The 27,664-nt window shown below is 49.6% G+C and overlaps 1 protein-coding gene across 4 annotated transcripts; it reads left to right on the plus strand.

The window, feature by feature from the left end:
* The first annotated feature begins 898 nt into the window (after nucleotides 1-898).
* LOC118212574 (TBC1 domain family member 10A-like) lies at nucleotides 899-27,664 on the plus strand. 4 transcript variants are annotated; one of them, XM_035390582.1, is made up of 10 exons: nucleotides 899-1,046; nucleotides 2,020-2,446; nucleotides 15,682-15,781; nucleotides 17,634-17,741; nucleotides 18,353-18,459; nucleotides 20,199-20,313; nucleotides 20,949-21,014; nucleotides 22,046-22,235; nucleotides 23,583-23,737; nucleotides 24,405-24,812. In XM_035390582.1, exons 2-10 carry the CDS (start codon nucleotides 2,244-2,246, stop codon nucleotides 24,810-24,812), a joined length of 1,452 nt encoding a protein of 483 aa, XP_035246473.1. In that variant the 5' UTR covers nucleotides 899-1,046; nucleotides 2,020-2,243. The 4 variants fall into 4 exon arrangements, with proteins under 4 accessions (XP_035246473.1, XP_035246476.1, XP_035246474.1 ...); XM_035390585.1 differs by having other exon boundaries at nucleotides 913-1,046; nucleotides 2,158-2,446; XM_035390583.1 differs by lacking the exon at nucleotides 899-1,046 and adding an exon at nucleotides 1,160-1,623.

The raw sequence follows: 27,664 nt of genomic DNA on the forward strand, positions 1-27,664 counted from the left end.
TAAATAATGAATATGAGCTCAGACCTTCAGCTTTAATTTGACGGTATTTTCATCCAAATCGGGTGAACGGTGTAGGAATTACAGCACTTTTTATATGTGGTCCCCCCCTTTTTAAGGGACCAAAAGAAATTGGACAATTGGCTGCTCAGCTGTTCCATGGCCAGGTGTGTGTTATTCCCTGATTATTTAATTTACAAGTAAGATAAAAGGTCTAGAATTGATTTCAAGTGTGGCATTTGCATTTAGAATCTGTTGCTGTTAACTCTCAATATGAAGTCCAAAGAGCTGTCACTGTCAGTGAAGCAAGCCATCATTAGGCTGAAAAAAAAACCATCAGAGAGATAGTAAAAACATTAAGTGTGACCAAATCAACTATTTTGTTTATTCTTAAAAAGAAAGAATGCACTGGTGAGCTCAGGAACACCAAAAGGCCCAGAAGACCACGGAAAACAACTGTGGTGGATGACAGAAGAATACTTTCCCTGGTGAAGAACAACCCCTTCACAACAGTTGGCCAGATCAAAAACAACCTCCAGGAGGTAGGCGTATCTGTGTCAAAGTCAACAATCAAGAGAAGACTTCGCCAGAGTAAATACAGAGGGTTTACCACAAGATGTAAACCATTGGTAAAATTGACAAACCACTGTCAATTTTTTTCTGGTCTCATATAATTTTGTCTGTATCCCTAAACCTTTAAATTCGCCGTTAAATGTATTTGTAACGTTTTTATGAATACTATCTCATTACAGCACAACATGAAGTACCATAAGAACGATAAATAACTTGTTAACCGACCAGAGGAAGTCATGGTACAATATAAACTAATGTATTTGAATGGCCACCCTGTGCAGCCAGCATCGCTCATTCAAGCCAAAGCGTCTCGATAGGCACCCGGGGCGGATCTGTCAGACTGATCTACTGCGCATGTGCCCGGATCCCTGAAAGCCAGTGTGACCAAACGACTCGTGGAAAATGTAGCGCTGGAAGCTGTAAACAAAAATAACACCACATTTGAAGATGACAGTTCCGAGGGATATCAAATTCTGGTAGGGCGAAGACAATAAATGAATGCAACCGTTAGCCTTTATATGTATGTATTTTGAGTGCCCGGCGGCTAACGTTAGCGTGGTAGCGAAATAAACTGGAACAGCCCATACTAGCTAGTTCGAAACTCCTGTAGCAAATTGTTAGTCTAGCTAGCTTGATTGCTAATTAGTAACGTTATGAAAACTAGAAGATTGCTATCGTTAGCTTGCCACTCTTTTTCTTGGTCACTTTAGGAGGCCTGTCTAGTGTTATAATTGTGCTCGTAATCGTTTAGATCTTAGGCTGTGGAGTAATCGTGTGTTTATACAGGTTTCACAGATCAGCTAGACCGATAGCAGCCGACCTTTGGAGAAATAGCGCAAGTGTAGACGCATTAAAGAAAAGTTACTCGCAGTGATTGACAACGCCTTGTACCACAGTCGTTAGCTAGGTGGCAGCTAACGTAAATGGATAGATAATTGCATGCTCGCTGTCACGGATCACCCGGTTTTCAAGTTTACTTATAACTAACGTTACCGAGTATATTTCTGTCTAATGTGGGATGAAAAGAGACATAGCCTGTCGGTTAGCTAGCAGGTAATATTAACTCTACTCGGAGGACAGACTAAGTCGAATAGTTTCTGTACGAGATCAACTTTTTATGTAACTTAACGTTATTCAGTAAGCTTAATGGCTTTGGTTAACGTTGACTGGCAAATCGCGTTAGAAGTCGTTTTGTGTGAACTAGCAAGCAAATGCTGTATACTGATTTAGCCTATGAAAGTCTTTATAACTTCGCGGTAGCCGATTCTTATTTACCAATGTTACTACTATATATAGCCATTTAGGAATATCACGGTAAGGTTGTGATTACTGGCTTTGCTATGGCTACACATTTACTATTGTATTGGCGATAATGTTCACTGTTTACATCCGAGTAGTGAAATGCTCTTCGCTATAACAACCACATGTCATTGTGTTGCTTTCTTTCAGTTTTCCCAATCTGACTATATCAGTTCTGCCTTCACTATGCGGGGACGGGCCGCTGGACGCTTGACTTCAGAAGCTAACTAGCTACTTCGAGGGGTTGCAAGTTAACGTTGCATGCTGGATATCGGTTGTTGTCCACAGAAAAGCACGTTAGCCACTGGGTTTGCTCTGGAGACGTTAAAGGGAACTGCGTTGACCGCAAGCTAGCAAGTTGTTGGTTCCATAGCATGCTAACTGCTATGGCTCGGATACAAGGAAATGGTGTCCAGGCGGTCGATGCCAGAAGCTTTCGCGGCACCACGGAGAGCCTGGCCAACCCTGAGGATACCTCCTTCGGTTCAGAATCCGAAGTCAACGGCTTTGCTGCCCCCGAAAGGGAAACCGACAAATACGGATTTATCGGAGGGGCGCAACAGAGCAGCAGCGAGTCGTAAGTACTCAGATGTCAAGCTGTTTGTAATCTACGCTGAATCTTTCCTGTCTGGCCACCCATCAGGTTTGTGGAGGTTTCGCTGAGTAGGCTACTGAGCATGCCGGCCAGCCAGGAAGAAAACTGTTCACGTTTAAATCCGTAGCTGCACGTTGATACGTCTACATAATAATAATAATAATTATTATTATTATAATAATAATAATAATTATTATTATTATTATTATTATCATTATGTGATTATTATTATTATTATCATTAGGTGATGATGAGTAATATCGTTCGTGATTATACAAAATAATAATAATAATAATTATTATTATTATTATTATTTGTATAATCACGAACGATATTACTCATCATCACCATAACAGTAATACAATAATAATAATTATTAAAGTATAATGTTTATTATTGTTATATGTTGAATACATACATTTTATATATAATATACTGGTAGTTATGCATTGTGTGTGTAATATGTTAATATATTTGTATTAACTCAAAATTCAAGGTTGCTCTCTTGCTTTAGGGTTTTGCTGCAGTGCCCTCAGATATTCGAACCCGCAGCACCCTTATCAGGTTTCTGATCGCCACTTAATTAGCTACACCACTTTGCCTGCAAACCCACGTTGCATTTTTCAGTAGGTCTTTACCTCACCGTTCAAAATGTAAGTGTATGGGACTTTGTTATGTGACTGTAAGTGTTTGCATGTTTAAATGCGTTTTATTGCTTTGGCCCGACATTGAGAAACCTAATGCACGACCGCGAATACTGTAAAAATTGAATGAACGGACATCGTAATTCATTCCCCTAGCCTGGACTTTAATGCAAATTTCACTCTGAAGAGCAACTTCTGGTCATGCAAAGGTGCAAGTGTTGTGGTTAGACCTGTTCGTACTCTGTGCATGTCCACCCACCGTGTGTTCGTTTTTATTCCTTGGGGGCTGAAGGCGTGTTTAAAGACATTTAAAGATAACCGCATCTGTTTAAAGCAAAACGGATCTTTGGCTCGGTGCGTCTAGCAGGCGTTAGCGCGTGCGGACTGGCTTGTTTATTTTCGTTGCTCAGTCTTGCGCAGAACGATAAAGAAGTTTCTCCCTGGGGGCGGCTCAGATCGTCTCTGGCACTGGGTACGACTGGCTCTAGAGCTGGTGGACTTATCTTATTTCCTGCCCGTGCTGCCTTGTGTGTGTGTGTGTATGTGTGTGTGTTTATCTGTATGTATGTTTCACACATTTTTCATGCAGCTCAAGAACAGAGTAGTTTTGCTACTCTCCACTTGGAGCAGGGCAAAATGAGGCTTCATAAAACCCAAAAAACGGGCGAGGCCGTATTATGTTATCGGCCACTCTCTCAGTTGGACAAATCAAAGTGTTTTTGCTAAGAATGCAAATTCTTTTTGATTTTGACTGAAGAATGTGAATGACAGTATAAGGTCGCTAACAGCTGTTTTATGAGGTTAAAGTCCTTGATACTGAGGCCTGTGTTTTTCCCCTGTACACCAGCTCTGAGTTTATGTGCGTAGTCGTCCGCGATTCTGGAATTCTGTCACGGCTGGGCGGGTCTCCCGTCCCGTTTGTCTGGTTCATTTGCCGCCGGCCAGTGAATCTCCACGGTGAGGTGTCATCCCCCACTGTGAACGTTACCCCGCGAACGGCTGTCCCGTCAGCCGCGTTGGAAAAGTTCGCTCTTTTGCTGGATCAACCGTAACGATTTTGGAGTGCGCTAGCTTACAGGTGGCAGACAGTCATTCTTCTCTTGTGATGGCTGCTCTTGTTAGCCTACTGAATGCATTAAGTGGATGGTTTTAACAGTCACCCTTCCTGAGACAGTGTGCTAAATGAACATAAAGTGAGCTAACGTTGGTGAGGTTAGCCTTTTCTCGCCGCTGCCGAAAAGCGGCGAGGTGCGAGGCGGAGAGTCGCGGGGCCCGGCTCGGCGACGGGATGACTGATCACTCGCGCGATCCGTCACGCTTCCGCCAAAACGCACTGCTGAGCTAGCGACTGGCACCTAGACTTAACGGGCCGGCCGCTTAGCGCAAGCCTGACTGAGCGCAGCTCTTTTTATAGCGCGAGGCGCTGGCTGTCTCCTGAGCGCGCTCAGTCAGATCGGCGTCGTTTGTCAAGTCGAACCGGCCGGCCGAACGCGCTGAGGGAGCAGTTACAGGGTTGTGTAACCTGCCTGCTTAAGTTTTTTTTTTTTTTTCTCTCCTCCACAGCCATTCCGAAATGCACCTTACTTTTCCTCTGTTCCTTCTTCCGTCTTTCTCCCATGTTCTCCTTCTCGGTTTCTCCCTCTCATCAGAAGAATGGAGTGCCTAATTGGGGTTTGTGGCTCTTGGTTTACTGGTAGCGTTGCGGGGGCGAAGCGAGGGCAGAGAGGATGTGGGCGCTGTAACGTGCGGCCCGGGGTTTCCTGGATGGCAGCACACACTGTCTTTCCGCCGCGTCACATGACTTCTGGGTCAGCACAGCGTTTCCCACGAGGTGCCCGGGCCGGCGCAGGCAAACAGGAAGTAGATCTGTCTGTCACGTGCATGCTGGGTATGCAGGGCGCTCTTGCCAGGGAAATGCTTGTTTTTGAATGAGTCTGAGCGCTTAGTCCAGCAGCTTTCGTTCTGAGTGTTCAGTTCGTCTGTCTGTGTGTTTGTATGTGCAGTTCCCCCTGAGGGAGTCTGGGTTTTAATGGGAACTCCCTATCGGGGTGGAATCTGACATCAGATTTGAAGCTGGCTGGATTTGAATCCCATTTATGTGAAGATGGCCAAACCTATGGTATGCCGATGCTTGTGTTTTCTTACGCAGAAAAGTCAAAAAATCCCCCACCCTCATCTCAGTCTCACGCACATAAAAAAAAAAAAAAATTGGAAAAAAAATCCCCATGCATTTATCACCCGAAATCTGGGGGGATATCTCCCAGCTGGCAACCCTGCGCTGAAGCCGCGGTGGAGGGTGGATCTATCCCATGATTCTCAGGGCACTGGGAGAGTCGATTCTGCCTTGGAGGTTCAGATTGAGACACCCCATACTCCTCCAAGCACCCCAAAAAATCCCCGTAGTACTTAGCGTATGTAGACAGTGGCCTTGGAGTGACGGTAGCCTATCGGAATGCACTATAATACCATAGCTGATATCATTTCATTTTCATGTTTGGCCTTTTTGTGTCTTTCTCGTTTTTTTTGTGTCTGTCCATCTGTCTTCTCTGTCTGCCTTTTTCCTCATCCCAGAGTTGATCCTTTGTGGTCTGTAATGCAATTAGTGGAGTTTAGTTGGGTGAAGTACTGGCTGTTCTTCAATACGGAGCTTTTTATTCCAGGCGCTAAGAGATCTGGAGTTTCTCTCTCTCCTCTCTCTCTCTCTCTCTCTCTCTCTCTCTCTCTCTCTCTCTCTCTCTCTCTCTCCCCCCCTCTCCCTCTCTCTCTCTCTCACACACACTCTCTCTCTCCCCCCCCCCCTCTCTCTCTCTCTCTCTCTCTCTCTTCTTTTTTCTCTTTTCTCTTTTTTTTCTGAAAGTGTCACGATCTCTTCCACGGCCGTTGCTCTGAGAGACCGTTCCCGGAACAAGCGGTTCTTTCACCAGGAGGCGGTGCGGAGTTTGGGCCGGGGCGCCTCTGTTCTGGGGGCCTTGGAGACTCCTGGGAGAGGGCCGCCGTTCTCCGGGGCGACGGGGGGGGCACGCTCTTTGTGGGCTATAATGGCGCAGTGTCTCCACGCCTGTGCGGTCCCGGAGGCGTGTGGGTGTTTAAATGTCACGGGCTTGTGAAACTCGCATTGGCCAAAGGCTGGGGAAAAAAAAAAAAAAAAAAAAAACCCTCTACTAGGCGTGTGTTGGGTTGATACGTGGGATGTTCTGTTTCTCGTGTCTGTCAGTCAAAGCTTCAAGACTTCTTGCTGGATGCTTTTTATAAAGTGTTGACTGCAAGGTCTGCACGTTGTTGCGGTGGTTCAGGTTAGTTGAGTTGTGGGTAAAAATATGCAAATCAGGTACATTATCAATATTATTATTAGATCCCTGTTCTTATGGCTTATACCAAATTGAATCCCATCTTCAAGGTACGCATTGCCAGCAGTGTGTTTTGTTTCTTTTGGTGAGTGGAGTCCACTGCAGCCACCCTGATGTGGCTGCTACCCAATCAGAGTGTCTGCCTGTGGCTCTTGGCCAATCACAGTGCCGGAACTTCATGGGTCTTGGCTGTTGGGTGGTATGAGAGGCTGAAAACAGAGCCAGAGTCCCACCGAGATCCTGGAACTTCCTGTTTTTGGCGCTGTGGCTGGGCCTTGTGCCGGGGGCGGGAGAGCTCCTGCTGCTGCTCAGTGCTGCTCTGTGGTCTGGACTTCACCAAGAAACAGAGGAGCCAGGAGAACCTGTGCTCTGTGGTCTGGACTTCAACAAGAAACAGAGGAGCCAGGAGAACCTGTGCTCTGTGGTCTGGACTTCACCAAGAAACAGAGGAGCCAGGAGAACCTGTGCTCTGTGGTCTGGACTTCACCAAGAAACAGAGGAGCCAGGAGAACCTGTGTTCTGCTCTGGAGGAGCTGGGAGAACCTGTGCTCTGCTTGCGGTACAGCGTTTCATCGACTCCTTTTAAAAGCACAACATAGTGCTAAAGCACTTCTCTTCCATTCTTCTATTCTCTACCATTCAGAGAATGAAGAACAGGTGACAGTGTGGTGACCTTTACCATTGTATACAAGAAAAAGGTGGATTTTTTTTTTCTTCCCCCAGTGTGTGGGGAGGGACAGCTGGCTTTATTCACGTCTGCAGGCTGACTTCCTGTGTGCTCCCAGAACCCGCCTCCTCAGCTGTAATCGCAAGGCTGCGGTTCTCCCTGCTGGGCTAATGATAAACTAGAGAGGGATCACCCATTCAGCACACAGAGTGCCCTGTGTTTCACAGCAGGCAGTTTGAATGTAAAGTAATGGGGAAGGACACACACTGTTTATGTGAAGCTCTTTTTAGAACGTCAGAGACCCTGTCCCCTTGGTCTCCTTGGTGGGTCCTGGTTAATTGTGGTTGGGTCTCCCTTGGCTTTCAGAATGGAGGGCTGGGTTTCCCTGGCTGAGGTCGTTGCAGTGATAGTTGTTTACATTGCGGGTTGGATCTGCCTCCCTTGTGTTCCTGGGGACTGGATGAGCTCTTGTGTGTGGTTGGACCGTGATTGCTTGCTGTGGGATTACGGGTTTGTTAACTTAAGCATTTGTTTGCTGTTCATAACGCTGGCAATCATTGTTATGTCTGTGTGCTGACCTACCACTTCTAAAGCTGGGCAAGTTTGCATTTCTCTGTTGATTAATGCTGCATTAGCCTAGCCCAGTAACCGCGTGTCTCGCATGTCAAACGCTACGGTAGCTTAGCCTGGACACGGCACATCTCTTTCTGGCTAACGGTACATTAGCCGAGCTGTGCGCCGCTGCTGGCCAACGCTAATTTTGTCGACCGGTTGCTGTGTGGGCGCGGCAACGTTAGCTGATGGCTAAAGCTACACGAGCTCTCACGGTTGAAATCGGGAACAGGAAGCAGAGTCACTTTCGCTCTGGGCTCCCCTGTACTTTCCGGTACTCAGCTAGTCCCTGGTGGCGGTGAGCTCATTCTCGTTCCGGTGTTTCCCCTGGGATATTTCCCAGCAGCGCTGCACGGGTTTCCGGTATCAGGCTCGCGCTGCAGCTCGATGTCGCGCGTGTGCTCGAACAGGCGCGCGCGCACGGCCGACTCTCGCAGCTTGGCTGCAACCGTTTCGCAGCTCAGCGGATTCAGCGCCGTTAGTGCCAGCGTCTCTTTCACACCTACCTCGCAGCCCGTCGTCCTCCGCTCGCGCGTGTTTACCGCTCGCTGCGGGTGAGCTGGGGTAGCGAGCGACGCCACAGGCAACATCGCTTTCCGAAACTGCTACCGGAGACGCTGCGTATTATATTACACGCTGACTTTAAAGCTACAGAAAATGAGCACAGCCGTATACGCAGGTTTCATCCCTAAATATGACCAGTAAGGCAGAGGACTCGTGTTCTGCCGATGGTAGTGTCGAGTGGAAAAAATGTTTCCCAAGATAAATGTACACCACAGCTTTACTCAGTTGTTTGAACAAGGTTACTCTGAGCCAGTGGACCCATTTGCCTCTTAGCATAGCTTAAGTGATAAATAAAATAATAAAATATAAACAAAATGATAAAGTTCTAGCGTCGGTGCCAGAAATTGAGCGGTGGTGCTGCGTCGCTGCTCTCTCAGTGTAGGGGGAGCACTGCGCTCAGCTTGCTGCGTCGCTGCTCTCTCAGTGTAGGGGGAGCACTGCGCTCAGCTCGCTGCGTCGCTGCTCTCTCAGTGTAGGGGGAGCACTGCGCTCAGCTTGCTGCGTCGCTGCTCTCTCAGTGTAGGGGGAGCACTGCGGTCAGCTCGCTGCGTCGCTGCTCTCTCAGTGTAGGGGGAGCACTGCGCTCAGCTTGCTGCGTCGCTGCTCTCTCAGTGTAGGGGGAGCACTGCGCTCAGCTTGCTGCGTCGCTGCTCTCTCAGTGTTGGGGGAGCACTGCGCTCAGCTCGCTGCGTCGCTGCTCTCTCAGTGTTGGGGGAGCACTGCGGTCAGCTCGCTGCGTCGCTGCTCTCTCAGTGTAGGGGAGCACTGCGCTCAGCTCGCTGCGTCGCTGCTCTCTCAGTGTTGGGGGAGCACTGCGCTGAGCTCGCTGCGTCGCTGCTCTCTCAGTGTTGGGGGAGCACTGCGGTCAGCTCGCTGCATCGCTGCTCTCTCAGTGTTGGGGGAGCACTGCGCTCAGCTCGCTGCGTCGCTGCTCTCTCAGTGTTGGGGGAGCACTGCGCTGAGCTCGCTGCATCGCTGCTCTCTCAGTGTTGGGGGAGCACTGCGCTGAGCTCGCTGCGTCGCTGCTCTCTCAGTGTTGGGGGAGCACTGCGGTCAGCTTGCTGCGTCGCTGCTCTCTCAGTGTAGGGGGAGCACTGCGGTCAGCTCGCTGCGTCGCTGCTCTCAGTGTTGGGGGAGCACTGCGGTCAGCTTGCTGCGTCGCTGCTCTCTCAGTGTTGGGGGAGCACTGCGCTCAGCTCGCTGCGTCGCTGCTCTCTCAGTGTTGGGGGAGCACTGCGGTCAGCTCGCTGCGTCGCTGCTCTCTCGGTGTTGGGGGAGCACTGTGGTGAGCTTGCAGCTGACGCTTCAGAAGCCTCGCGTTAGTCTCCCGCGGCGCTCGTCTTGCATAGCGGTCGTTCGCGCTCGAGCGCTAAAGAGCAGCTTGGAACGGCTCGGAGTGGATCAGAGTAAACCGGGCCGCAGTGACACCGCCTGCCCTGGGCACCTTCTCCCATCCTGTTCCCTGTCGGCCCGCGGGTCGCCGTGACCGCGGGGGGGGCGGGCCTGTCCCTCCGCCGGCGCGGGGAATCGGTGCCCTGCTGGCCCACGCGTGGCGCGCGCTTTCCGCGGCACTGCAGAAGGCGGAGCTGTAACCTGGCCTCTCCACGCCCAGCTCCAGGGCTGGATAACGCTCTCTGCCCGCGGTACAGATGTATGTGTTAAGAGCTGGTTCAGGGAACAGCTGAACTGCTATGGCGTCTGGTGATTATACGTGTAAAGAGGTGATTTAGGGAACAGCTAACACTGTGTCTATGTGTGCGTGCGTGTGTTTGTGTGTGTGTGTGCATGCGCGTGTTTGTGTGTGCGTGCGTGTGTGTGCACACGCGTGTTTGTGTGTGCGTGTGTACGCGTGTGTTTGTGTGTGTGCGTGTGTACGCGCGTGTGTGTGTGTGCGTGTGTGTGTGCATGCGCGTGTTTATGTGTGCGTGCGTGTGTGTGCACACGCGCGTTTGTGTGTGCGTGCGTGTGTACGCGTGTGCTTGTGTGTGTGCGTGTGTGTGCACGCTCGTGTTTGTGTGTGTGTGTGTGTGTGTGCACACGCGCGTTTGTGTGTGCGTGCGTGTGTACGCGTGTGCTTGTGTGTGTGCGTGTGTGCACACGCGCGTTTGTGTGTGCGTGCGTGTGTACGCGTGTGTTTGTGTGTGTGCACGCTCGTGTTTGTGTGTGTGTGTGTGTGTGTGTGTGTGTATGCGCGTGTTTATGTGTGCGTGCGTGTGTACGCGTGTGTTTGTGTGTGTGCGTGTGTGTGCACGCGCGTGTTTGTGTGTGCGTGCGTGTGTATGCGTGTGTGTGTGCGTGCATGTGTTTGTGTGTGTGTGTGTACGTGCGTGTATGTTTGCTAGTGTCACTGTGAGGCTAAGCAGGCGGATATTCTGTTCTCTGCCCCCTTTTCCTGTTTGACTGTCCAGTACACTTCCTCCAGTGTTTCTGTCCGTTTCTCTCTTCCAAAAGTCAGTGTTTTTGTTCCTCTCTCCCCCCCAGCAGAGTCACTCTTTCTGTTCCTCTCCTCCAGTAGAGTCACTGTTTCTGTTCCTCTCTCCCCCAGTAGAGTCACTGTTTCTGTTCCTCTCCTCCAGCAGAGTCACTGATTCTGTTCCTCTCTCCCCAGTAGAGTCACTGTTTCTGTTCCTCTCCTCCAGTAGAGTCACTGTTTCTGTTCCTCTCCTCCAGTAGAGTCACTGTTTCTGTTCCTCTCCTCCAGCAGAGTCACTGTTTCTGTTCCTCTCCTCCAGCAGAGTCTCTGTTTCTGTTCCTCTCTCCCCCAGTAGAGTCACTGTTTCTGTTCCTCTCTCCCCCAGTAGAGTCTCTGTTTCTGTTCCTCTCCTCCAGTAGAGTCACTGTTTCTGTTCCTCTCCTCCAGCAGAGTCTCTGTTTCTGTTCCTCTCCTCCACACAGAGTCACTGTTTCTGTTCCTCTCTCCCCCAGCAGAGTCACTGTTTCTGTTCCTCTCTCCCCCAGTAGAGTCACTGTTTCTGTTCCTCTCTCCCCCAGTAGAGTCTCTGTTTCTGTTCCTCTCTCCCCCAGTAGAGTCTCTGTTTCTGTTCCTCTCTCCCCCAGTAGAGTCACTGTTTCTGTTCCTCTCTCCCCCAGTAGAGTCACTGTTTCTGTTCCTCTCTCCCCAGTAGAGTCACTGTTTCTGTTCCTCTCTCCCCCAGTAGAGTCACTGTTTCTGTTCCTCTCCTCCAGCAGAGTCACTGTTTCTGTTCCTCTCTCCCCCAGTAGAGTCACTGTTTCTGTTCCTCTCTCCCCCAGCAGAGTCACTGTTTCTGTTCCTCTCTCCCCCAGCAGAGTCACTGTTTCTGTTCCTCTCCTCCAGCAGAGTCACTGTTTCTGTTCCTCTCCTCCACACGGAGTCACTGTTTCTGTTCCTCTCCCCCAGTAGAGTCACTGTTTCTGTTCCTCTCTCCCCCAGTAGAGTCACTGTTTCTGTTCCTCTCTCCCCCAGTAGAGTCACTGTTTCTGTTCCTCTCTCCAGCAGAGTCACTGTTTCTGTTCCTCTCTCCCCCAGTAGAGTCACTGTTTCTGTTCCTCTCTCCCCCAGTAGAGTCACTGTTTCTGTTCCTCTCCTCCAGCAGAGTCTCTGTTTCTGTTCCTCTCCTCCACACGGAGTCGCTGTTTCTGTTCCTCTCTCCCCCAGTAGAGTCACTGTTTCTGTTCCTCTCCCCCAGTAGAGTCACTGTTTCTGTTCCTCTCTCCCCCAGTAGAGTCACTGTTTCTGTTCCTCTCTCCCCCAGTAGAGTCACTGTTTCTGTTCCTCTCCTCCACACGGAGTCACTGAATCTGTTCCTCTCTCCCCCAGTAGAGTCACTGTTTCTGTTCCTCTCTCCCCAGTAGAGTCACTGTTTCTGTTCCTCTCTCCCCCAGTAGAGTCACTGTTTCTGTTCCTCTCCTCCACACAGAGTCACTGTTTCTGTTCCTCTCCTCCAGCAGAGTCACTGTTTCTGTTCCTCTCCTCCAGCAGAGTCACTGTTTCTGTTCCTCTCCTCCAGCAGAGTCACTGTTTCTGTTCCTCTCCTCCAGCAGAGTCACTGTTTCTGTTCCTCTCCTCCAGCAGAGTCACTGTTTCTGTTCCTCTCCTCCAGCAGAGTCACTGTTTCTGTTCCTCTCTCCCCCAGTAGAGTCACTGTTTCTGTTCCTCTCCTCCACACGGAGTCACTGATTCTGTTCCTCTCTCCCCCAGTAGAGTCACTGTTTCTGTTCCTCTGTCCCCCAGTAGAGTCACTGTTTCTGTTCCTCTCCTCCACACGGAGTCACTGATTCTGTTCCTCTCCTCCACACGGAGTCACTGATTCTGTTCCTCTCTCCCCCAGTAGAGTCACTGTTTCTGTTCCTCTCCTCCAGCAGAGTCACTGTTTCTGTTCCTCTCCTCCAGCAGAGTCACTGTTTCTGTTCCTCTCCTCCAGCAGAGTCACTGTTTCTGTTCCTCTCCTCCAGTAGAGTCACTGTTTCTGTTCCTCTCCTCCAGCAGAGTCACTGTTTCTGTTCCTCTCCTCCAGCAGAGTCACTGTTTCTGTTCCTCTCCTCCAGCAGAGTCACTGTTTCTGTTCCTCTCCTCCAGCAGAGTCACTGTTTCTGTTCCTCTCCTCCAGCAGAGTCACTGTTTCTGTTCCTCTCCCCCAGCAGAGTCACTGTTTCTGTTCCTCTCCTCCACACAGAGTCACTGTTTCTGTTCCTCTCCTCCAGCAGAGTCACTGTTACGGTTTCTATCCTCTCTGTTGAGCTGCAGTAATCCCTCTGCGGGTTTAGACATAATTAGATCACTGCCATCCTATTAATTTTCCTTTTAAAGAAAGTGCTTGTCTGTGGCCCCAGTGTCTGTTCCTCATTAATTATGACAGTCCTCTCTCCTGTGGGATTAACTGCAGCTTATGTGTCTGCTTAGCATGACGTACATTCAAAACGGTTCAAACAAAGTGTCTGCTCTGTGTGTGTGTGTGTGTGTGTGTGTGTGTGTGTGTGTGTGTGTGTGTGTGTGTGTGTGTGTGTGTGTGTGTGTGTGTGTGTGTGTGTGTGTGTGTGTGTGTGTGTGTGCATGTGCGTGCGTGTGTGTAATGCATGAAGTTACTGACTTACATTAGATGTCATATTTGTGTATGTTCATTTGTACGTTTATGTGCCTAAAGCCTGTTTGAGTTCATGCGTATTTGTATATCTTTGTGTGTATGCGTATGATTGGATGGGTTTTTGTGTGTATTCCTATGATTGGATGGGTTTTTGACATGCGTATGATTGTATGGGTTTTTTGTGTATGATTGGATGGGTTTTTGTGTGTATTCCTATGATTGGATGGGTTTTTGACATGCGTATGATTGTATGGGTTTTTTGTGTATGACTGGATGGGTTTTTGTGTGTATTCATAAGATTGGATGGGTTTGTTGTTTATGATTGGATGGGTTTTTTATGCAGAGCTTGCCTACATGTGTATTACTGCTAGCGATTTCTCCCCCGGTCTCTGAGATCTGTCCTTGGTCTGAAATGGGGAAAGCTGATTGGTCCCTGCGTCCCCCGGGGAACAGGTCAGCCATACAGCGGCCTCCCCGTCTGTCTGTCACCCTGTAATAACACTCTGGACTCACCTGCTAAGCCCTTAATTGCGTGATTGCGTACGCTCACACGGTAGTTTAGTCTAGCCTGTGTTTGTTCCTGTTTTGACTGCAGAATCCTGTTTGGTGTTGACTCTGTCTGCAGTGTGTGTGTGTGTGTGCAGTATTAGTGAATTTTCATATTAGCACTAAAAGTTGCATTTATTCACTGGAAAATAAAGGCTGATATTGTCTAATATGAATTTCTGGATGGTAAAAATGACAACCCAAGCCATTAATGTTCAGTGTGCATTACACATATAGGCAAAATTATACTTTGAATCCATTTTTGAGGATGTTTTGTTCTTGTGAGGCCGGTGTAATGGTGCGCAGTGGACGTTAGTTTAGGCGTGTAGCTCTTATTCAGAGAGACTGGAACGGCGAACAGCCCGTTCACACAGCTGAGTGTTTCCTGAAACGCTTCAGCGCCCTGCTCAAGAGTACCACGACTGGGTCCCGCTGGGAATCGAACCTGCAGCTGGACCCTGTCATGTGACCACTGAGGGGGGGTCCTGCCTACAGTCCTGTGTGACTCTGATCTCATTTGCACATGAATATTCATCTCTCTCTCTCCCTCTCTCTGTCTCTCACTCTCCCCCTCTCTCTGTCTCTCGCTCTCCCTCTCTCTGTCTCTCTCTCTCTCTCTCCCTCTCTCTCCCTCTCTCTGTCTCTCTCTGTCTCTCTCTGTCTCTCACTCTCCCCCTCTCTCTGTCTCTCTCTCTCCCTCTCTCTGTCTCTCTCTCTCCCTCCCTCTCTCTGTCTCTCACTCTCCCCCTCTCTCTGTCTCTCACTCTCCCCCTCTCTCTGTCTCTCGCTCTCCCTCTCTCTCTGTCTCTCACTCTCCCCCTCTCTCTGTCTCTCACTCTCCCCCTCTCTCTGTCTCTCGCTCTCCCTCTCTCTCTGTCTCTCACTCTCCCTCTCTCTCTGTCTCTCGCTCTCCCTCTCTCTGTCTCTCACTCTCCCCCTCTCTCTGTCTCTCACTCTCCCCCTCTCTCTGTCTCTCACTCTCCCTCTCTCTTTCTCTAACATCATTGAGGTGCATAATTCTCTTGGCAGATCCAGAGTTTCTGCTGACTTTCAGTACTGTAGCAGGATGCAGACCTGGGGGTTTTTCAGGATAGTTGGTGCCAGGGGGAGGCTGTGTGTAGCTCCTGATTGGCAGAAGAATAAACGCAGGGCTTGGGCATAGCATCGGATTGGTTGAAGGATGAACACAGGGCTTCGGCTTAGCGCCTGATTGGTTGAAGGCTGAATGCAGGGCTTGATGGCAGATGATTAGAGTGCAGTCAGAATGGACGTGTGAAGTGTGAGAGCGAACTTTGGAGGGGGAGGGTGGATTTTGGTCACGTGACCTCAGGCTTAAACACTTTAATCCCTACTGTGACACTTAAGTGGTCGTTTCACTGTAGGAATCCCTCTCCAGGGTCAAAGGTCAGGCCCTACCCTCCATCCAATGCTGTACTCTGTGGTGTCTTTTGCTCTTCGTTACTCGTGTTTATGTGTTTACGTGTTCACCTGCCTGTGTTCAGGGGAGTTCTGCAGAGGATTCCAGAATATGGCAGAACAGTAGGAACGATGGTGTTAATGGGGGCCAGTCCTGGGGGGGAGCGGCTCTGCTGTGAGTCAGAGGTTATGCTTCTGCTGCACTGCCGCAGGCCCGCGCTCAGCCGGTCCCCAGAGGTAGCTGAGCTTCCTCGGCAGAACAAACGAACGCGGCGCGGCTGCCTGCCTCGTCCTTCCTGTCCGAGCCGCCCGCCCGCTCGCTCACGGGGCCTTCACCTTCCTCTTCCTCCTCCCGCAGGGCTGAGGACGTCCCGCCGGAGGTGCTGAGGCAGCGGGAGGTCAAGTGGCTGGACATGCTCAACCACTGGGACAAGTGGATGGCCAAGAGACACAAGAAGGTCAGGCTCCGCCCCCCCTCCCGCAGACTCTGCCCCCTCGCTCAGGGTCCGCCCCCTGCAGAGAGGCCGAGGGGGTGCTAAAGTGTGTTAAAGAGTGTGTGAGCGCACCTTCCCTGCTGAGAGGCCGAGGGGGTGCTAGAGTGTGTTAAAGAGTGTGTGAACGCACCTCCCCTGCTGAGAGGCCGAGGGGGTGCTAGAGTGTGTTAAAGAGTGTGTGAACGCACCTCCCCTGCAGAGAGGAAGAGCGGAAGCGCCGAGTCATGCGGTCTAGAGGAAGCCGGCCTGACTGCAGCAGGCACATTTTTTGGAGGGGGGGAATGCACACTCAGGGGTCACTCTGGTGCACCTAGAGCTGCTGGTGGGGGGGGGGGGGGGGGGAGCTTATAGAGATAAATGGAGAAAGAATGGGACTGGAGCTGGACGGTGGGCTGGTCGCCATGGCTACCTTATGAATGAATGAATGAATGAGTGAGTGAAACATTGCATTTATATAGCACTTTACCCGAACGCTTTAAGTGCATTACAGTGAAGAGTGGGAACTCCCCTCTCCCACCACCAGTAAATACCTTATGAATACCTGTCTGTCAGTAATACCGGAGAGGACCGGTGCTGTAGAACACAAGGCTGCGTGTGATTTTCTCTGTCTGTGTGTGTGTGTGTGTGTGTGTGTGTGTGTGTGTGTGTGTGCGCGCGCGTGCGTGTTGTGTGTGTGTGTTTTTATTTATATATATACACTATACTGTATACTATACTTTGAGAACTTGGTAACATTTTCTCACATTTAGAAGTATCTGTTGCTCTGTCAGCATTCACCTGTATTCTCTCTCTCTCTTTCCCTCTCTCTCTCTCTCTCTCTCTCTCTCTCTCTCTCGTTCTTCCTCTCCCTTTCTTGCTCTTGCTGTCTCTCACACACACACACACACACACACACACACACGCACACACACACACACACACAGACTTACTTGCTTTTCCGTTCTGTCAGTCAGCCTCATGTTTTTGCTGCATGCTGATTGGCCAGGAGGAGAAAGTGCTGACCCTTTAATGTTTATAACTCTGAGGGGCAAAGGTTGCCTGGTCATGTGCTGATCACATGCTTTTGGTAGTCAAATTTAAACACGTGCCCTTTTTCCATTTTTTTTTTCCCCCCTGTTCGTGAGGCTTTGCCATCCTGACATTGGAAGCGCAGTGCGTGGGTCATGGGTTTGGGTGTGTGAGTCGGTTCTCTGCCCTTCAGCGCCTCTGCTGGCCAAACCCGTGCGCTGCAGTGGCCTCCCTGTATGACCTTTTGACCTCTCTGTTACTCCACCTGATAGAATTTGCCTTTGGCCTCATCCTGCCTCTGTCCTTCCAGCTTAATTCTTTCTCTCTTTTCATTCCTCCCTTCACTGTCTCTCTTTCCTCCCTCAGCCTCTCCTTTTTCCTGAAAGCACGATTTGGAAAAATAGGTTATTTCGGAAGTGTAATTGTTATACTGTTGCTGTGGTGCACCATGGGGACCAGAAAGGTGTGGGTGGGACTCCACCTTCTCTCCAGGTGGAGGTGTATGGGTGTGTGACTCCGCCCTCTCCAGGTGGAGGTGTATGGGTGTGTGACTCCACCCTCTCTCCTGGTGAAGGTGTGTGGGTGGGACTCTGCCCTCTCTCCAGGTGAAGGTGTGTGACTCCGCCCTCTCCAGGTGGAGGTGTATGGGTGTGTGACTCCGCCCTCTCCAGGTGGAGGTGTATGGGTGTCTGACTCCGCTCTCTCCAGGTGGAGGTGTGTGGGTGTGTGACTCCACCCTCTCTCCTGGAGAGTGACTCCGCCCCTCTGTCCAGCTGAAGGTGTGACTCTGCCCTCTCTCCCTCCCCAGGTGAAGCTGAGGTGTCAGAAGGGCATCCCGCCCTCTCTGCGGGGCCGGGCGTGGCTCTACCTGTCCGGGGGGAAGGTGAAGAGGGAGCAGAACCAGGGGAAGTTCCAGGTCAGCGCTGTGCCCCAAAGCCATAAACCACCCCTCCCCTTCCTCTCTCTGTCCATCTCTCTCCTCACCTCCATAACCCCGCTCTCTACTTCTCTCAACCTTAACATCTCTATCTGACTCTTCTTTCCTCACCTTCGTAACCCCACACTTGTCCTTAACATCTCTTTTTCTCTGCTCACGTCTGTAACCCCAGCTTATCCCGTCTCCACTCTCTCCCTCACCTCTGACCCTTACCCCATGCCCAGTGACCCATTCCCCCTGAGTGAGTTAGACATGCCTAAGTCTGTACATATAGGCTACCCCATATTCCCCAAAATATAATATACCCCACTTACACTGAGTGTGTAGAAGGTATTATTTGCTTTTACATTTAGGCATTTCGGAGATTCTCTTATCCAGGCTGACTTGCATAAGAACACAAAGAAATGACTATAGTGCTAATTTTATATTGACTACAACTGATACTGGCAGTCAATGTAAAATCTTGCAGCATAACGTTTTATGGCATTTTTCACTCATTATGGACAGTAAGCTTCAGGGTCTGGGTTTTGTAGTTTTATTTGTTCGTTGTGATGGCTGTTAATGTGTATGGGTTTTGCTGTGTGTCTCAGGAGCTGGACAGCCAGGCCGGAGATCCTAAGTGGGTGGACGTGATTGAGAGGGACCTACACAGGCAGTTCCCCTTCCACGAGATGTTCATGGCACGCGGGGGATACGGGTGAGTAGGCGTGAAAATCACCATCGCAGCCACCATCAGCATCAGCATCACTACCACCATCAGCATCACCATCACCATCATGACCACCATCATCATCAGCATCACTACCAACATCACCATCACTACCACCATCAGCATCACCTTCACTACCGCCATAATCATCAGCATCACTACCACCATCAGTATCAGCATCACTACCACCATCACCATCACCATCACTACCACCATCAGCATCACCATCACTACCATCATCAGCATCACCATCACTACCATCATCAGCATCACCATCACTACCACCATCAGCATCACCATCACTATCACCATCAGCCTCTCCATCACTACCACCATCAGCAACACCACCACTGCCACCGTCATCATCACTACCACCATCAGCATCACCATCACTACCATCATCAGCATCACCATCACTACCACCATCAGCATCACCATCACTACCATCATCAGCATCACCATCACTACCATCACCAGCATCATCATCACTACCACCGTCAGCATCAGCATCACTATCACTACCATCATCAGCATCACCATTAATACCATCATCAACATCACCATTACTACCATCATCAGCATCAGCATCACTATCAGCATCACCATCACCATCACTACCATCATCAGCATCACCATTACTACCATCATCAGCATCACCATCACTACCACCATCAGCATCACTACCAGCATCACCATCACTACCAGCATCACCCTCACTACCATCATCACTATCACCATCACTACCACCATCAGCATCACCTTCACTACCATCATCAGCATCACCATCACTACCATCACCAGCATCATCATCACTACCACCGTCAGCATCAGCATCACTATCAGCATCACCATCACTACCATCATCAGCATCACCATTACTACCATCATCAGCATCAGCATCACTACCACCATCAGCATCACCATCACTACCATCATCAGCATCACCATTACTACCATCATCAGCATCACCATCACTACCACCATCAGCATCACTACCAGCATCACCATCACTACCAGCATCACCATGACTACCATCATCACTATCACCATCACTACCACCATCAGCATCACCATCACTACCATCATCACTATCACCATCACTACCACCATCAGCATCACCATCACTACCATCATCAGCATCACCATCACTACCACCATCAGCATCACCATCACTACCATCATCAGTATCACCATCACTACCAACATCAATATCACCATCACTACCACCATCAGCATCAGGATTCAGTGTGTGTGTGTGTGTGTTTTCAGGCAGAAGGATCTGTTCAGCGTGTGTGTGTGTGTGTGTGTTTTCAGGTAGAAGGATCTGTTCAGTGTGTGTGTGTGTGTGTGTGTGTTTTCAGGTAGAAGGATCTGTTCAGTGTGTGTGTGTGTGTGTGTGTATGTTTTCAGGCAGAAGGATCTGTTCAGTGTGTGTGTGTGTGTGTGTGTTTTCAGGCAGAAGGATCTGTTCAGTGTGTGTTTGTTTGTGTTTTCAGGTAGAAGGATCTGTTCAGTGTGTGTTTTCAGGCAGAAAGATCTGTTCAGTGTGTGTGTGTGTGTGTGTGTGTGTGTGTTTTCAGGTAGAAGGATCTGTTCAGTGTGTTTGTGTGTGTGTGTGTGTTTTCAGGCAGAAGGATCTGTTCAGTGTGTGTGTGTGTGTGTGTGTGTGTGTGTGTGTGTTTTCAGGCAGAAGGATCTGTTCAGTGTGTGTTTGTGTGTGTTTTCAGGCAGAAGGATCTGTTCAGCGTATTGAAGGCCTATACTCTGTACAGGCCAGAGGAGGGTTACTGTCAGGCTCAGGCTCCCATTGCTGCTGTGCTGCTCATGCACATGCCTGCGGAGGTGAGAGCGCCGCCCTGCTGGCCACTGTTATACCAGCACTGCACATTCATACACTACAGATACACCTGCAGCGCATGGCCTACACACACACGCACCTGCAACACACACACCACACACACGCACCTGCAGCACACATACACCACACACACGTACCTGCAACACACATGCACCATACACACGTACCTACAACACACATACACCATACATACGTACCTGCAACACACACATACATACACCATACACACGTACCTGCAACACACATACACTATACACATGTACTTACAACACACATACACTATACACACGTACCTACAACACACGTATACATACACCATACACACGTACCTGCAACGCACGTATACAGTGCATACACCACAGCCTACATGTATCCAGGGTTTTTCCTGGCTTAAAATGAGCCAGAGGTGGTTCTTTAATCATGGTCATGTGATCAATTTTACCATATATTGTTAGTAATGTCAATTTAAACTTAACGGCCAGTAATGATCTGATGATGTACATCTCACATCTGTTGTATAGTATAATTGCTAAACATGTGAATTACACGTTACACTCAGATACAGAACTGCACAACAGCCTGCAGGAAATGGCAATTTTGTTTCTTGTTCCTGTGATAGGATGCTTTCTGGGGTTTGGTCCAGATCTGTGAGAAGTACTTACCAGGATACTACAGCGCAGGCCTGGTAAGCATGACCCCTGACCCCTGACACCTGACCTTGTGTGTTGGTTCTGACCTGTGATGTGAGGAACCCAATTTGGGGGGGCATTAATGGACAGGAGCAGGGGGCTGTGGTTTTATATCAGTACGGCTGAGTATCAGGATACTCTGTTTGACAGTGCTGTCACCCTGTATTACGTGCTGTTTTTAATGAGTTGATAATGGTTATTGTACGTGATTCTCACTGTCCGGAAGTTAAATTAGAGGCGAAGAAATTATGCAATCAGATGAGAGACTGAACAGTGAAAGAGCAGGAGGAAGGAACTGTGTACAGAGATGGAGTGAAGATAAAAGAGGACAGGAAAGAGGCTGTTAACTTGTCTGCTGTGGCACGTGTGCGTGCCTGTTTCACTGTGTGTTACTCTGTGTGTGTGTGTGTGTTTTTTACTATGTGAATGTGTGTACCTGTGTGTGTTTACTGTGTGAGTGTATATTACTGTGTGTGTTTGTGTTTTACTGTGTGAGTGAGTGTTACTGTGTCTGTGTGTTGAATGTTACTGTGTGTGTGTGTGTGTGTGTGTGTGTTTGTGTGTCTGTGCGAGTGAGTGAGCAAGTGTGTTATTTACTGACTGAGGGAGTGTATGTGTGTGAGCGTGAGTGAGTGTTACTGTGTGTGTGTGTGTGTGTGTGTGTGTGTGTGTGTGTGAGTAAGCGTGTTATTTACTGACTAAGGGAGTGTATGTGTGTGAGCGTGAGTGAGTGTTACTGTGTGTGTGTGTGTGTGTGTGTGTGAGTGAGCGTGTTATTTACTGACTGAGGGAGTGTATGTGTGTGAGCGTGAGTGAGTGTAATTGTGTGTGCGTGTGCGTGTGCGAGTCAGCGTGTTATTTACTGACTGAGGGAGTGTATGTGTGTGAGCGTGAGTGAGTGTTACTGTGTGTGTGTGTGTGCGTGTGTGAGTCAGCGTGTTATTTACTGACTGAGGGAGTGTATGTGTGTGAGCGTGAGTGAGCTAGCAAGTCTGTGTCAGGGTGTAATTCCTCTGTCTTCCTGCAGGAGGCGATCCAGCTGGACGGGGAGATTCTGTTCGCCCTGCTGCGGCGCGTCTCTCCCCTGGCCTACCGCCACCTGAAGAAGCACAAGATGGACCCCATCCTGTACATGACCGAGTGGTTCATGTGCGCCTTCTCCCGCACCCTGCCCTGGGCCTCCGTGCTGCGTGTGTGGGACATGTTCCTGTGTGAGGGTGAGCGCTTTTACACACACACTACACACACACACTCACTCACACACACACACTACACACACACACTCACTCACACACACACACACGCACACTACATACATACACACTCACACAGACACACGCACACACTACACACACACACTACATACACACACACTCACTCACACACACACAGACACACGCACACACTACACACACACTACATACACACACACTCACTACACACACACACTACATACATACACACTCACTCACACAGACACACACACACACTACATACACACACACACACTACATACACACACACTCACACACACACAGACACACACACACACACTACATACACACACACTCACACACACACAGACACACACACACACACTACATACACACACACTCATTCACACACACACAGACACACACACCCACACTACATACACACTCACTCACACACACACAGACACACACAGACACAGAGTAACACTCACTCACACACACACACTACATACACACACACTCACACACACACACACACACACACACTACATACACACACACTCACTCACACACACACCCACTCTACATACACACACACTCACTCACACACACACAGACACACACACCCACACTACATACACACACTCACTCACTCACACACACAGACACACGCACACACTACACACACACACTACATACACACACACTCACTCACTCACACACACAGACACACACACCCACACTACATACACACTCACTCACACACACACAGACACACACAGACACAGACACAGAGTAACACTCACTCACACACACACACTACATACACACACACTCACACAGACACACGCACACACTACACACACACACTACATACACACACACTCACTCACACACACACAGACACACGCACACACTACACACACACTACATACACACACACTCACTCACACACACACACACACTACATACACACACACACAGCAGTACTCCCAGTGCACTCAGATGCACACACACACACACTCACACGCATGCACGCACACACACACACTCACACACGGCAGTACTCCCAGTGCACTCAGACGCACACACACACTCACACACAGCAGTACTCCCAGTGCACTCAGACGCACACACACTCACACGTATGTACACACACACACACACACACACTCACACGCATGCACACACACACACACACACACACTCACACACACCAGTACTCCCAGTGCACTCAGATGCACACACACACACACACACATACAGCAGTACTCCCAGTGCACTCACACACACTCACACACACAGTACTCCCAGTACACTAAGATGCCTAACTTGTTTCCCCTCCCTCAGGTGTAAAGATCATATTCCGGGTGGGCCTGGTGCTGCTGAAATGCATGCTGGGATCTCAGGAGAAGCTGAAGAAGTGCCCAGGCCAGTACGAGACCATGGAGCTGCTCCGAGCCATCCAGCCGCGCTACATGCAGGAGAGCTTCCTGGTCCGAGAGGTACGGAACCGCCAGCGGCCCCATTGTGTTCTGGGAAATGTAGTTCATGTAGAAATCCAGGGCTGACTCTATTACAGCTAATTAAGTAGCTCTGTGTGGAAAATGTATCTGGGTGTCGCTCCGGTCTCATTGTTCCTCTCGTTTTGTGGACGAATGGAGAGAGAGGGGTTGAAGTGAAAGGGTCTGATAGACTGCCCAAGTCTGACACATCTGTTCAGGAATAAATTATCTCCCTGCTAAAGGCCAGCTTTATCTTCTCACCGAATATGATAATTCCATCACCTTCGTGGTTGAGAGTTAATGGAACCTGTCAGTTGTGAGATCATCCAAAGCCTGTTAATGTTACTGAAAACTGTGGCGTTGCTGCCACCCAGTGGTTTTCATAGGTATTGCAGACACTGTGCAGGCCATACACTTGCTGGCTGAAATTGATGGACTTTTATCTTGGTTGCAGTTCTGCTCTCACTTATTAAAGGATTACAGGGCGATCTCCTAGGCAGCCAAGTGTGTCCGTTTTTGATGTAACTCGCAACTGTGGTGGGACAGAAGTCCATTATCTCTTAGTTCCCCTTTTAACTTCAAGGACAATTGCTCTTTCATTCCACTTCATCTTTCTCTCACACTATCTTTCTGCCCGGCCCCCCCTGCCCCCCCCTCCCCCCCGCAGGTGCTGGAGCTGACCGTGTCGGAGCGGGACATCGAGAAGGAGCACCACACCCAGCTGCGGCGCTGGAAGGAGACGCACGGCGAGCTCCGCTGCAAGTCCCCTCCCAGGATGCACGGCGCCCGCGCCATCATGGTCGCTGAGCCGCCCAGCCGGCAGGACCTCAAGCAGAAGCCCACCATCGTTGTGGACTCGCCCCTCGCCCCCTCCTCCTCATCCCGGCCTGGCGGGAGGGGGGCGGGGGCGGGGCAGGAGGAGGACGCGGCGAGGGGGAGGGGCCGGCCGACGGGGAAGGAGGGGCCGGCCAATCCTAACCTCCTACCCAGCGACCCCCGCCCCCTCGTCAAGGACACGCCCCTCCATGGCTCCGCCCAGAGCGTCAGCAGCACGGAGCACGACACCTACCTGTAGCTCGCCCTCTTGTGGTGAGAGAGGGGAAGCGTGGCCAGGATTGGTGGAGAGAGGCCAGGAGCGAATGACTGCTGATGATGACTGTCTCGGAAACCTGGGGCAGCCTCCCGCACAGCCCCGCCTCTCCCCATTGTGACATCAGCAGATTTCTGTAGCTCCTCCCACATGACCTTTTGCCCCCTGCAGTGCCAGACCCAGACAGTTTACACGTTGATACCCCCCCCCACCCCCCCTCGCCCCCAACCCTCAAAGCCAAGCCCCTGTCTGAAGAGTTTTTATTTTTTATTTGTGTTTTTATATCATACTACAATAGTCTGTGCGGTTTCTAAACTAAAGGCCAGTGTGAAATCCCGTACACACAGGGATTGTGGGTCGCCCTTTGTCCAAATGTCCACCAAGCCGGGGAGACATACCTGCACGGTTTCCTCTGGAGGGCTGTGGAAGTTCACCAAGCACTGATCTGGGGTCAGCTGACTGAATGCTCACCCTAACCCAAACCCTTGTGCAGAAACAGCTAAAGCTGATCCCAGGTCTGGGCTGGAGGGCACTCCTCTCTGTCCATTCAGGTCTTCCGGATCATTCCTTTTCAGGGACATGGAAAGGTTTCTGAAAACAAGACTGTGTGTTGCTGAAACACTCTAGTGTGCTGGCTGCCGTCTTTTATTAGCTCATTTTATAAGTTTTCATTTATATGGGAAGAACAGCCGCAGCCCTCTTTGATTGTGACATCATAGAGGACCAGGGCCGGCATGGAATGCCAGAGACTATGCAGCCAATCAGCTGGGGGTGGGGTGGAGACGGCGGTGTTAGGAAGCCATTTTAAGGGCCAGTTTTTTCTTTTTGATTTGGTGCCATTGAATTGATCTTAACTGACCTCCGTGGCTAAGGACCAACTCCACTTTCTGTAGTTCTGTAGTTTTTCTGTAGTACAATTCTCCCTTCTGAGTGCCAACCAATACCCAGCCCCACTTAGCTTCACCTTCTCAGAAGGCCATTGGCCGGCTTGGCTGCTCACTGCTGACCCCGCCCACTCCACTCCCTCTGTACCGCCTCCGATCATTTCTGTTCTCTCAGAGATCAGTGTTCTCCGCGTAATTTGTTTACCGAGCGTACACTGTTCTCCAAAGCCAGTTACACACCCGCATTTCTTATGTAACTCCCATTTAAACAGCTTGATTTTTACTGAAGCAGTTGAGGTTAAGTACCTTTCCCAAGGGTTCAATGGCACTGCCCCATTTTGGATTTGAACCTGCAGTCCCTGAGATACAGACCCAACTCCATAAGGTTGTCGTGGCCGATTTCATCTGAGTTATTGGACGGCAGTGAGAGATGTAATGGATATTCCCGAGCATCAGGGGGCGCTGTTTGACAATATTTCCCTCCAGTTATAAACATTCCTCTTCACTCAAGTGTGAGTTTCAACAGCAAAAACATTCCTCTGCCTGACAAAAGCATTCCTCATTTAAAATGACTGGGAAACCTTTCACAAAATCATGTGCCCATGGTTCCTAAGTGAAGAGAAGCAGGACTGGAACATGCTTTATGGTCAAGCTGCAGAAATGATCGTTAGCCGATGTCTGGCACACGTTTCAGAGTAGCCTTAACTTTCACACATTCAGTAAGCACTTCCTGCTCCGCCCTCGGAGCAGTGAACAAACAGGAAACAAGCGCCTCCACGCAGCTACACCCCCCCTGGCCCTTCTCGCCCCTGGCCCTTTTGAAAGCCCCGTTTCCAAGTTTTATCACAAAATGGCCGCAGGGGTTGAGTGGCTGCTCTCCCCTGTGGGTTTGCGCCAGGAAAGCCACTTCTTTAGCAACAGCCTGAGCAACGGGAAGCTTCAGGACAAATCTCACTTCTGTATCAGAGCCGATTTCTCTCAATGAGAAGTGAACTTTCCAGACTGTAATACTGGACAGATCGGAAGAAAATACAATCGAAACATTTCAGTTACAAATAGCTGGGAGTGGCCGTTCGAATTATTTGACAATGAGCACAAACATGTTAAGAATTGGCATGAAAAGTAATGTTTAACTACAACTGCAGGTCACACCAGTCACTATGATATGTAGTGCCCTCATGGGAGTTGTAGTTTAATTATTAATTTGGTGTTTTATTTTACGTTGATTGCCTGATTCCTTGATGCAAATCAACAAATAACAAACAGACAAATGCAGTTTTAATTTTGTCGTGTCTCATTTCAAATTCATGCATTTGGTTAGAGATCCATTCTGGAAGTTTCTTAACTTCTGCTTGCCTAGCATACAGCAGTGCATTGAGTCTATGCAGTGCATCGTGGGAAATGTAGTTCTGTATGCCGTTACACTTAGCCCCCCATGACAGTTCCAGGATGAAGCAAGAAAGGGCACTAAGTGGAAAATGAACCTTCCCAGGCTGTGTGTCTGCACTGGGAGTTCCTGGAATAACAGACTGTGCTGTTAGAGACCCACAGAAAACAGGAAGTTTGACCTGCAAGAATGATGAGGAGGAATTTTGTATGTGAAGTAGCCAACTGGCATCTAGGACTTTCAATCATTTTTGTTTTTATGTACAAAGTTATTTTTTTCAATCCTGTAAAGATTTACATTCTTGTATATAACATAAAGATAACAGACTTATGACACTATAGATTTATAAATTAAATCTTTTGTAAAGCTTCAAAGTTTTTGTTTTTGGGCAGAATGTATAAGCTGTTTTTATTTGTTTCTTGCTCACAGGAACGTTGACCATTTCAAAGCTGTTATATGAAGGTTGTGTGCGGGGCGTCTTCACTATCGAACGCTGTGGCCTGTCCCATGTGTTGTCGTACTCTGCTGTGAGAGAAACTACAGTGACCAGCTTTCTTAAACCCTCA

The sequence above is a fragment of the Anguilla anguilla genome, chromosome 14, assembly GCF_013347855.1.
Source record: "Anguilla anguilla isolate fAngAng1 chromosome 14, fAngAng1.pri, whole genome shotgun sequence".
Taxonomy (NCBI): Eukaryota; Metazoa; Chordata; class Actinopteri; order Anguilliformes; family Anguillidae; genus Anguilla; species Anguilla anguilla.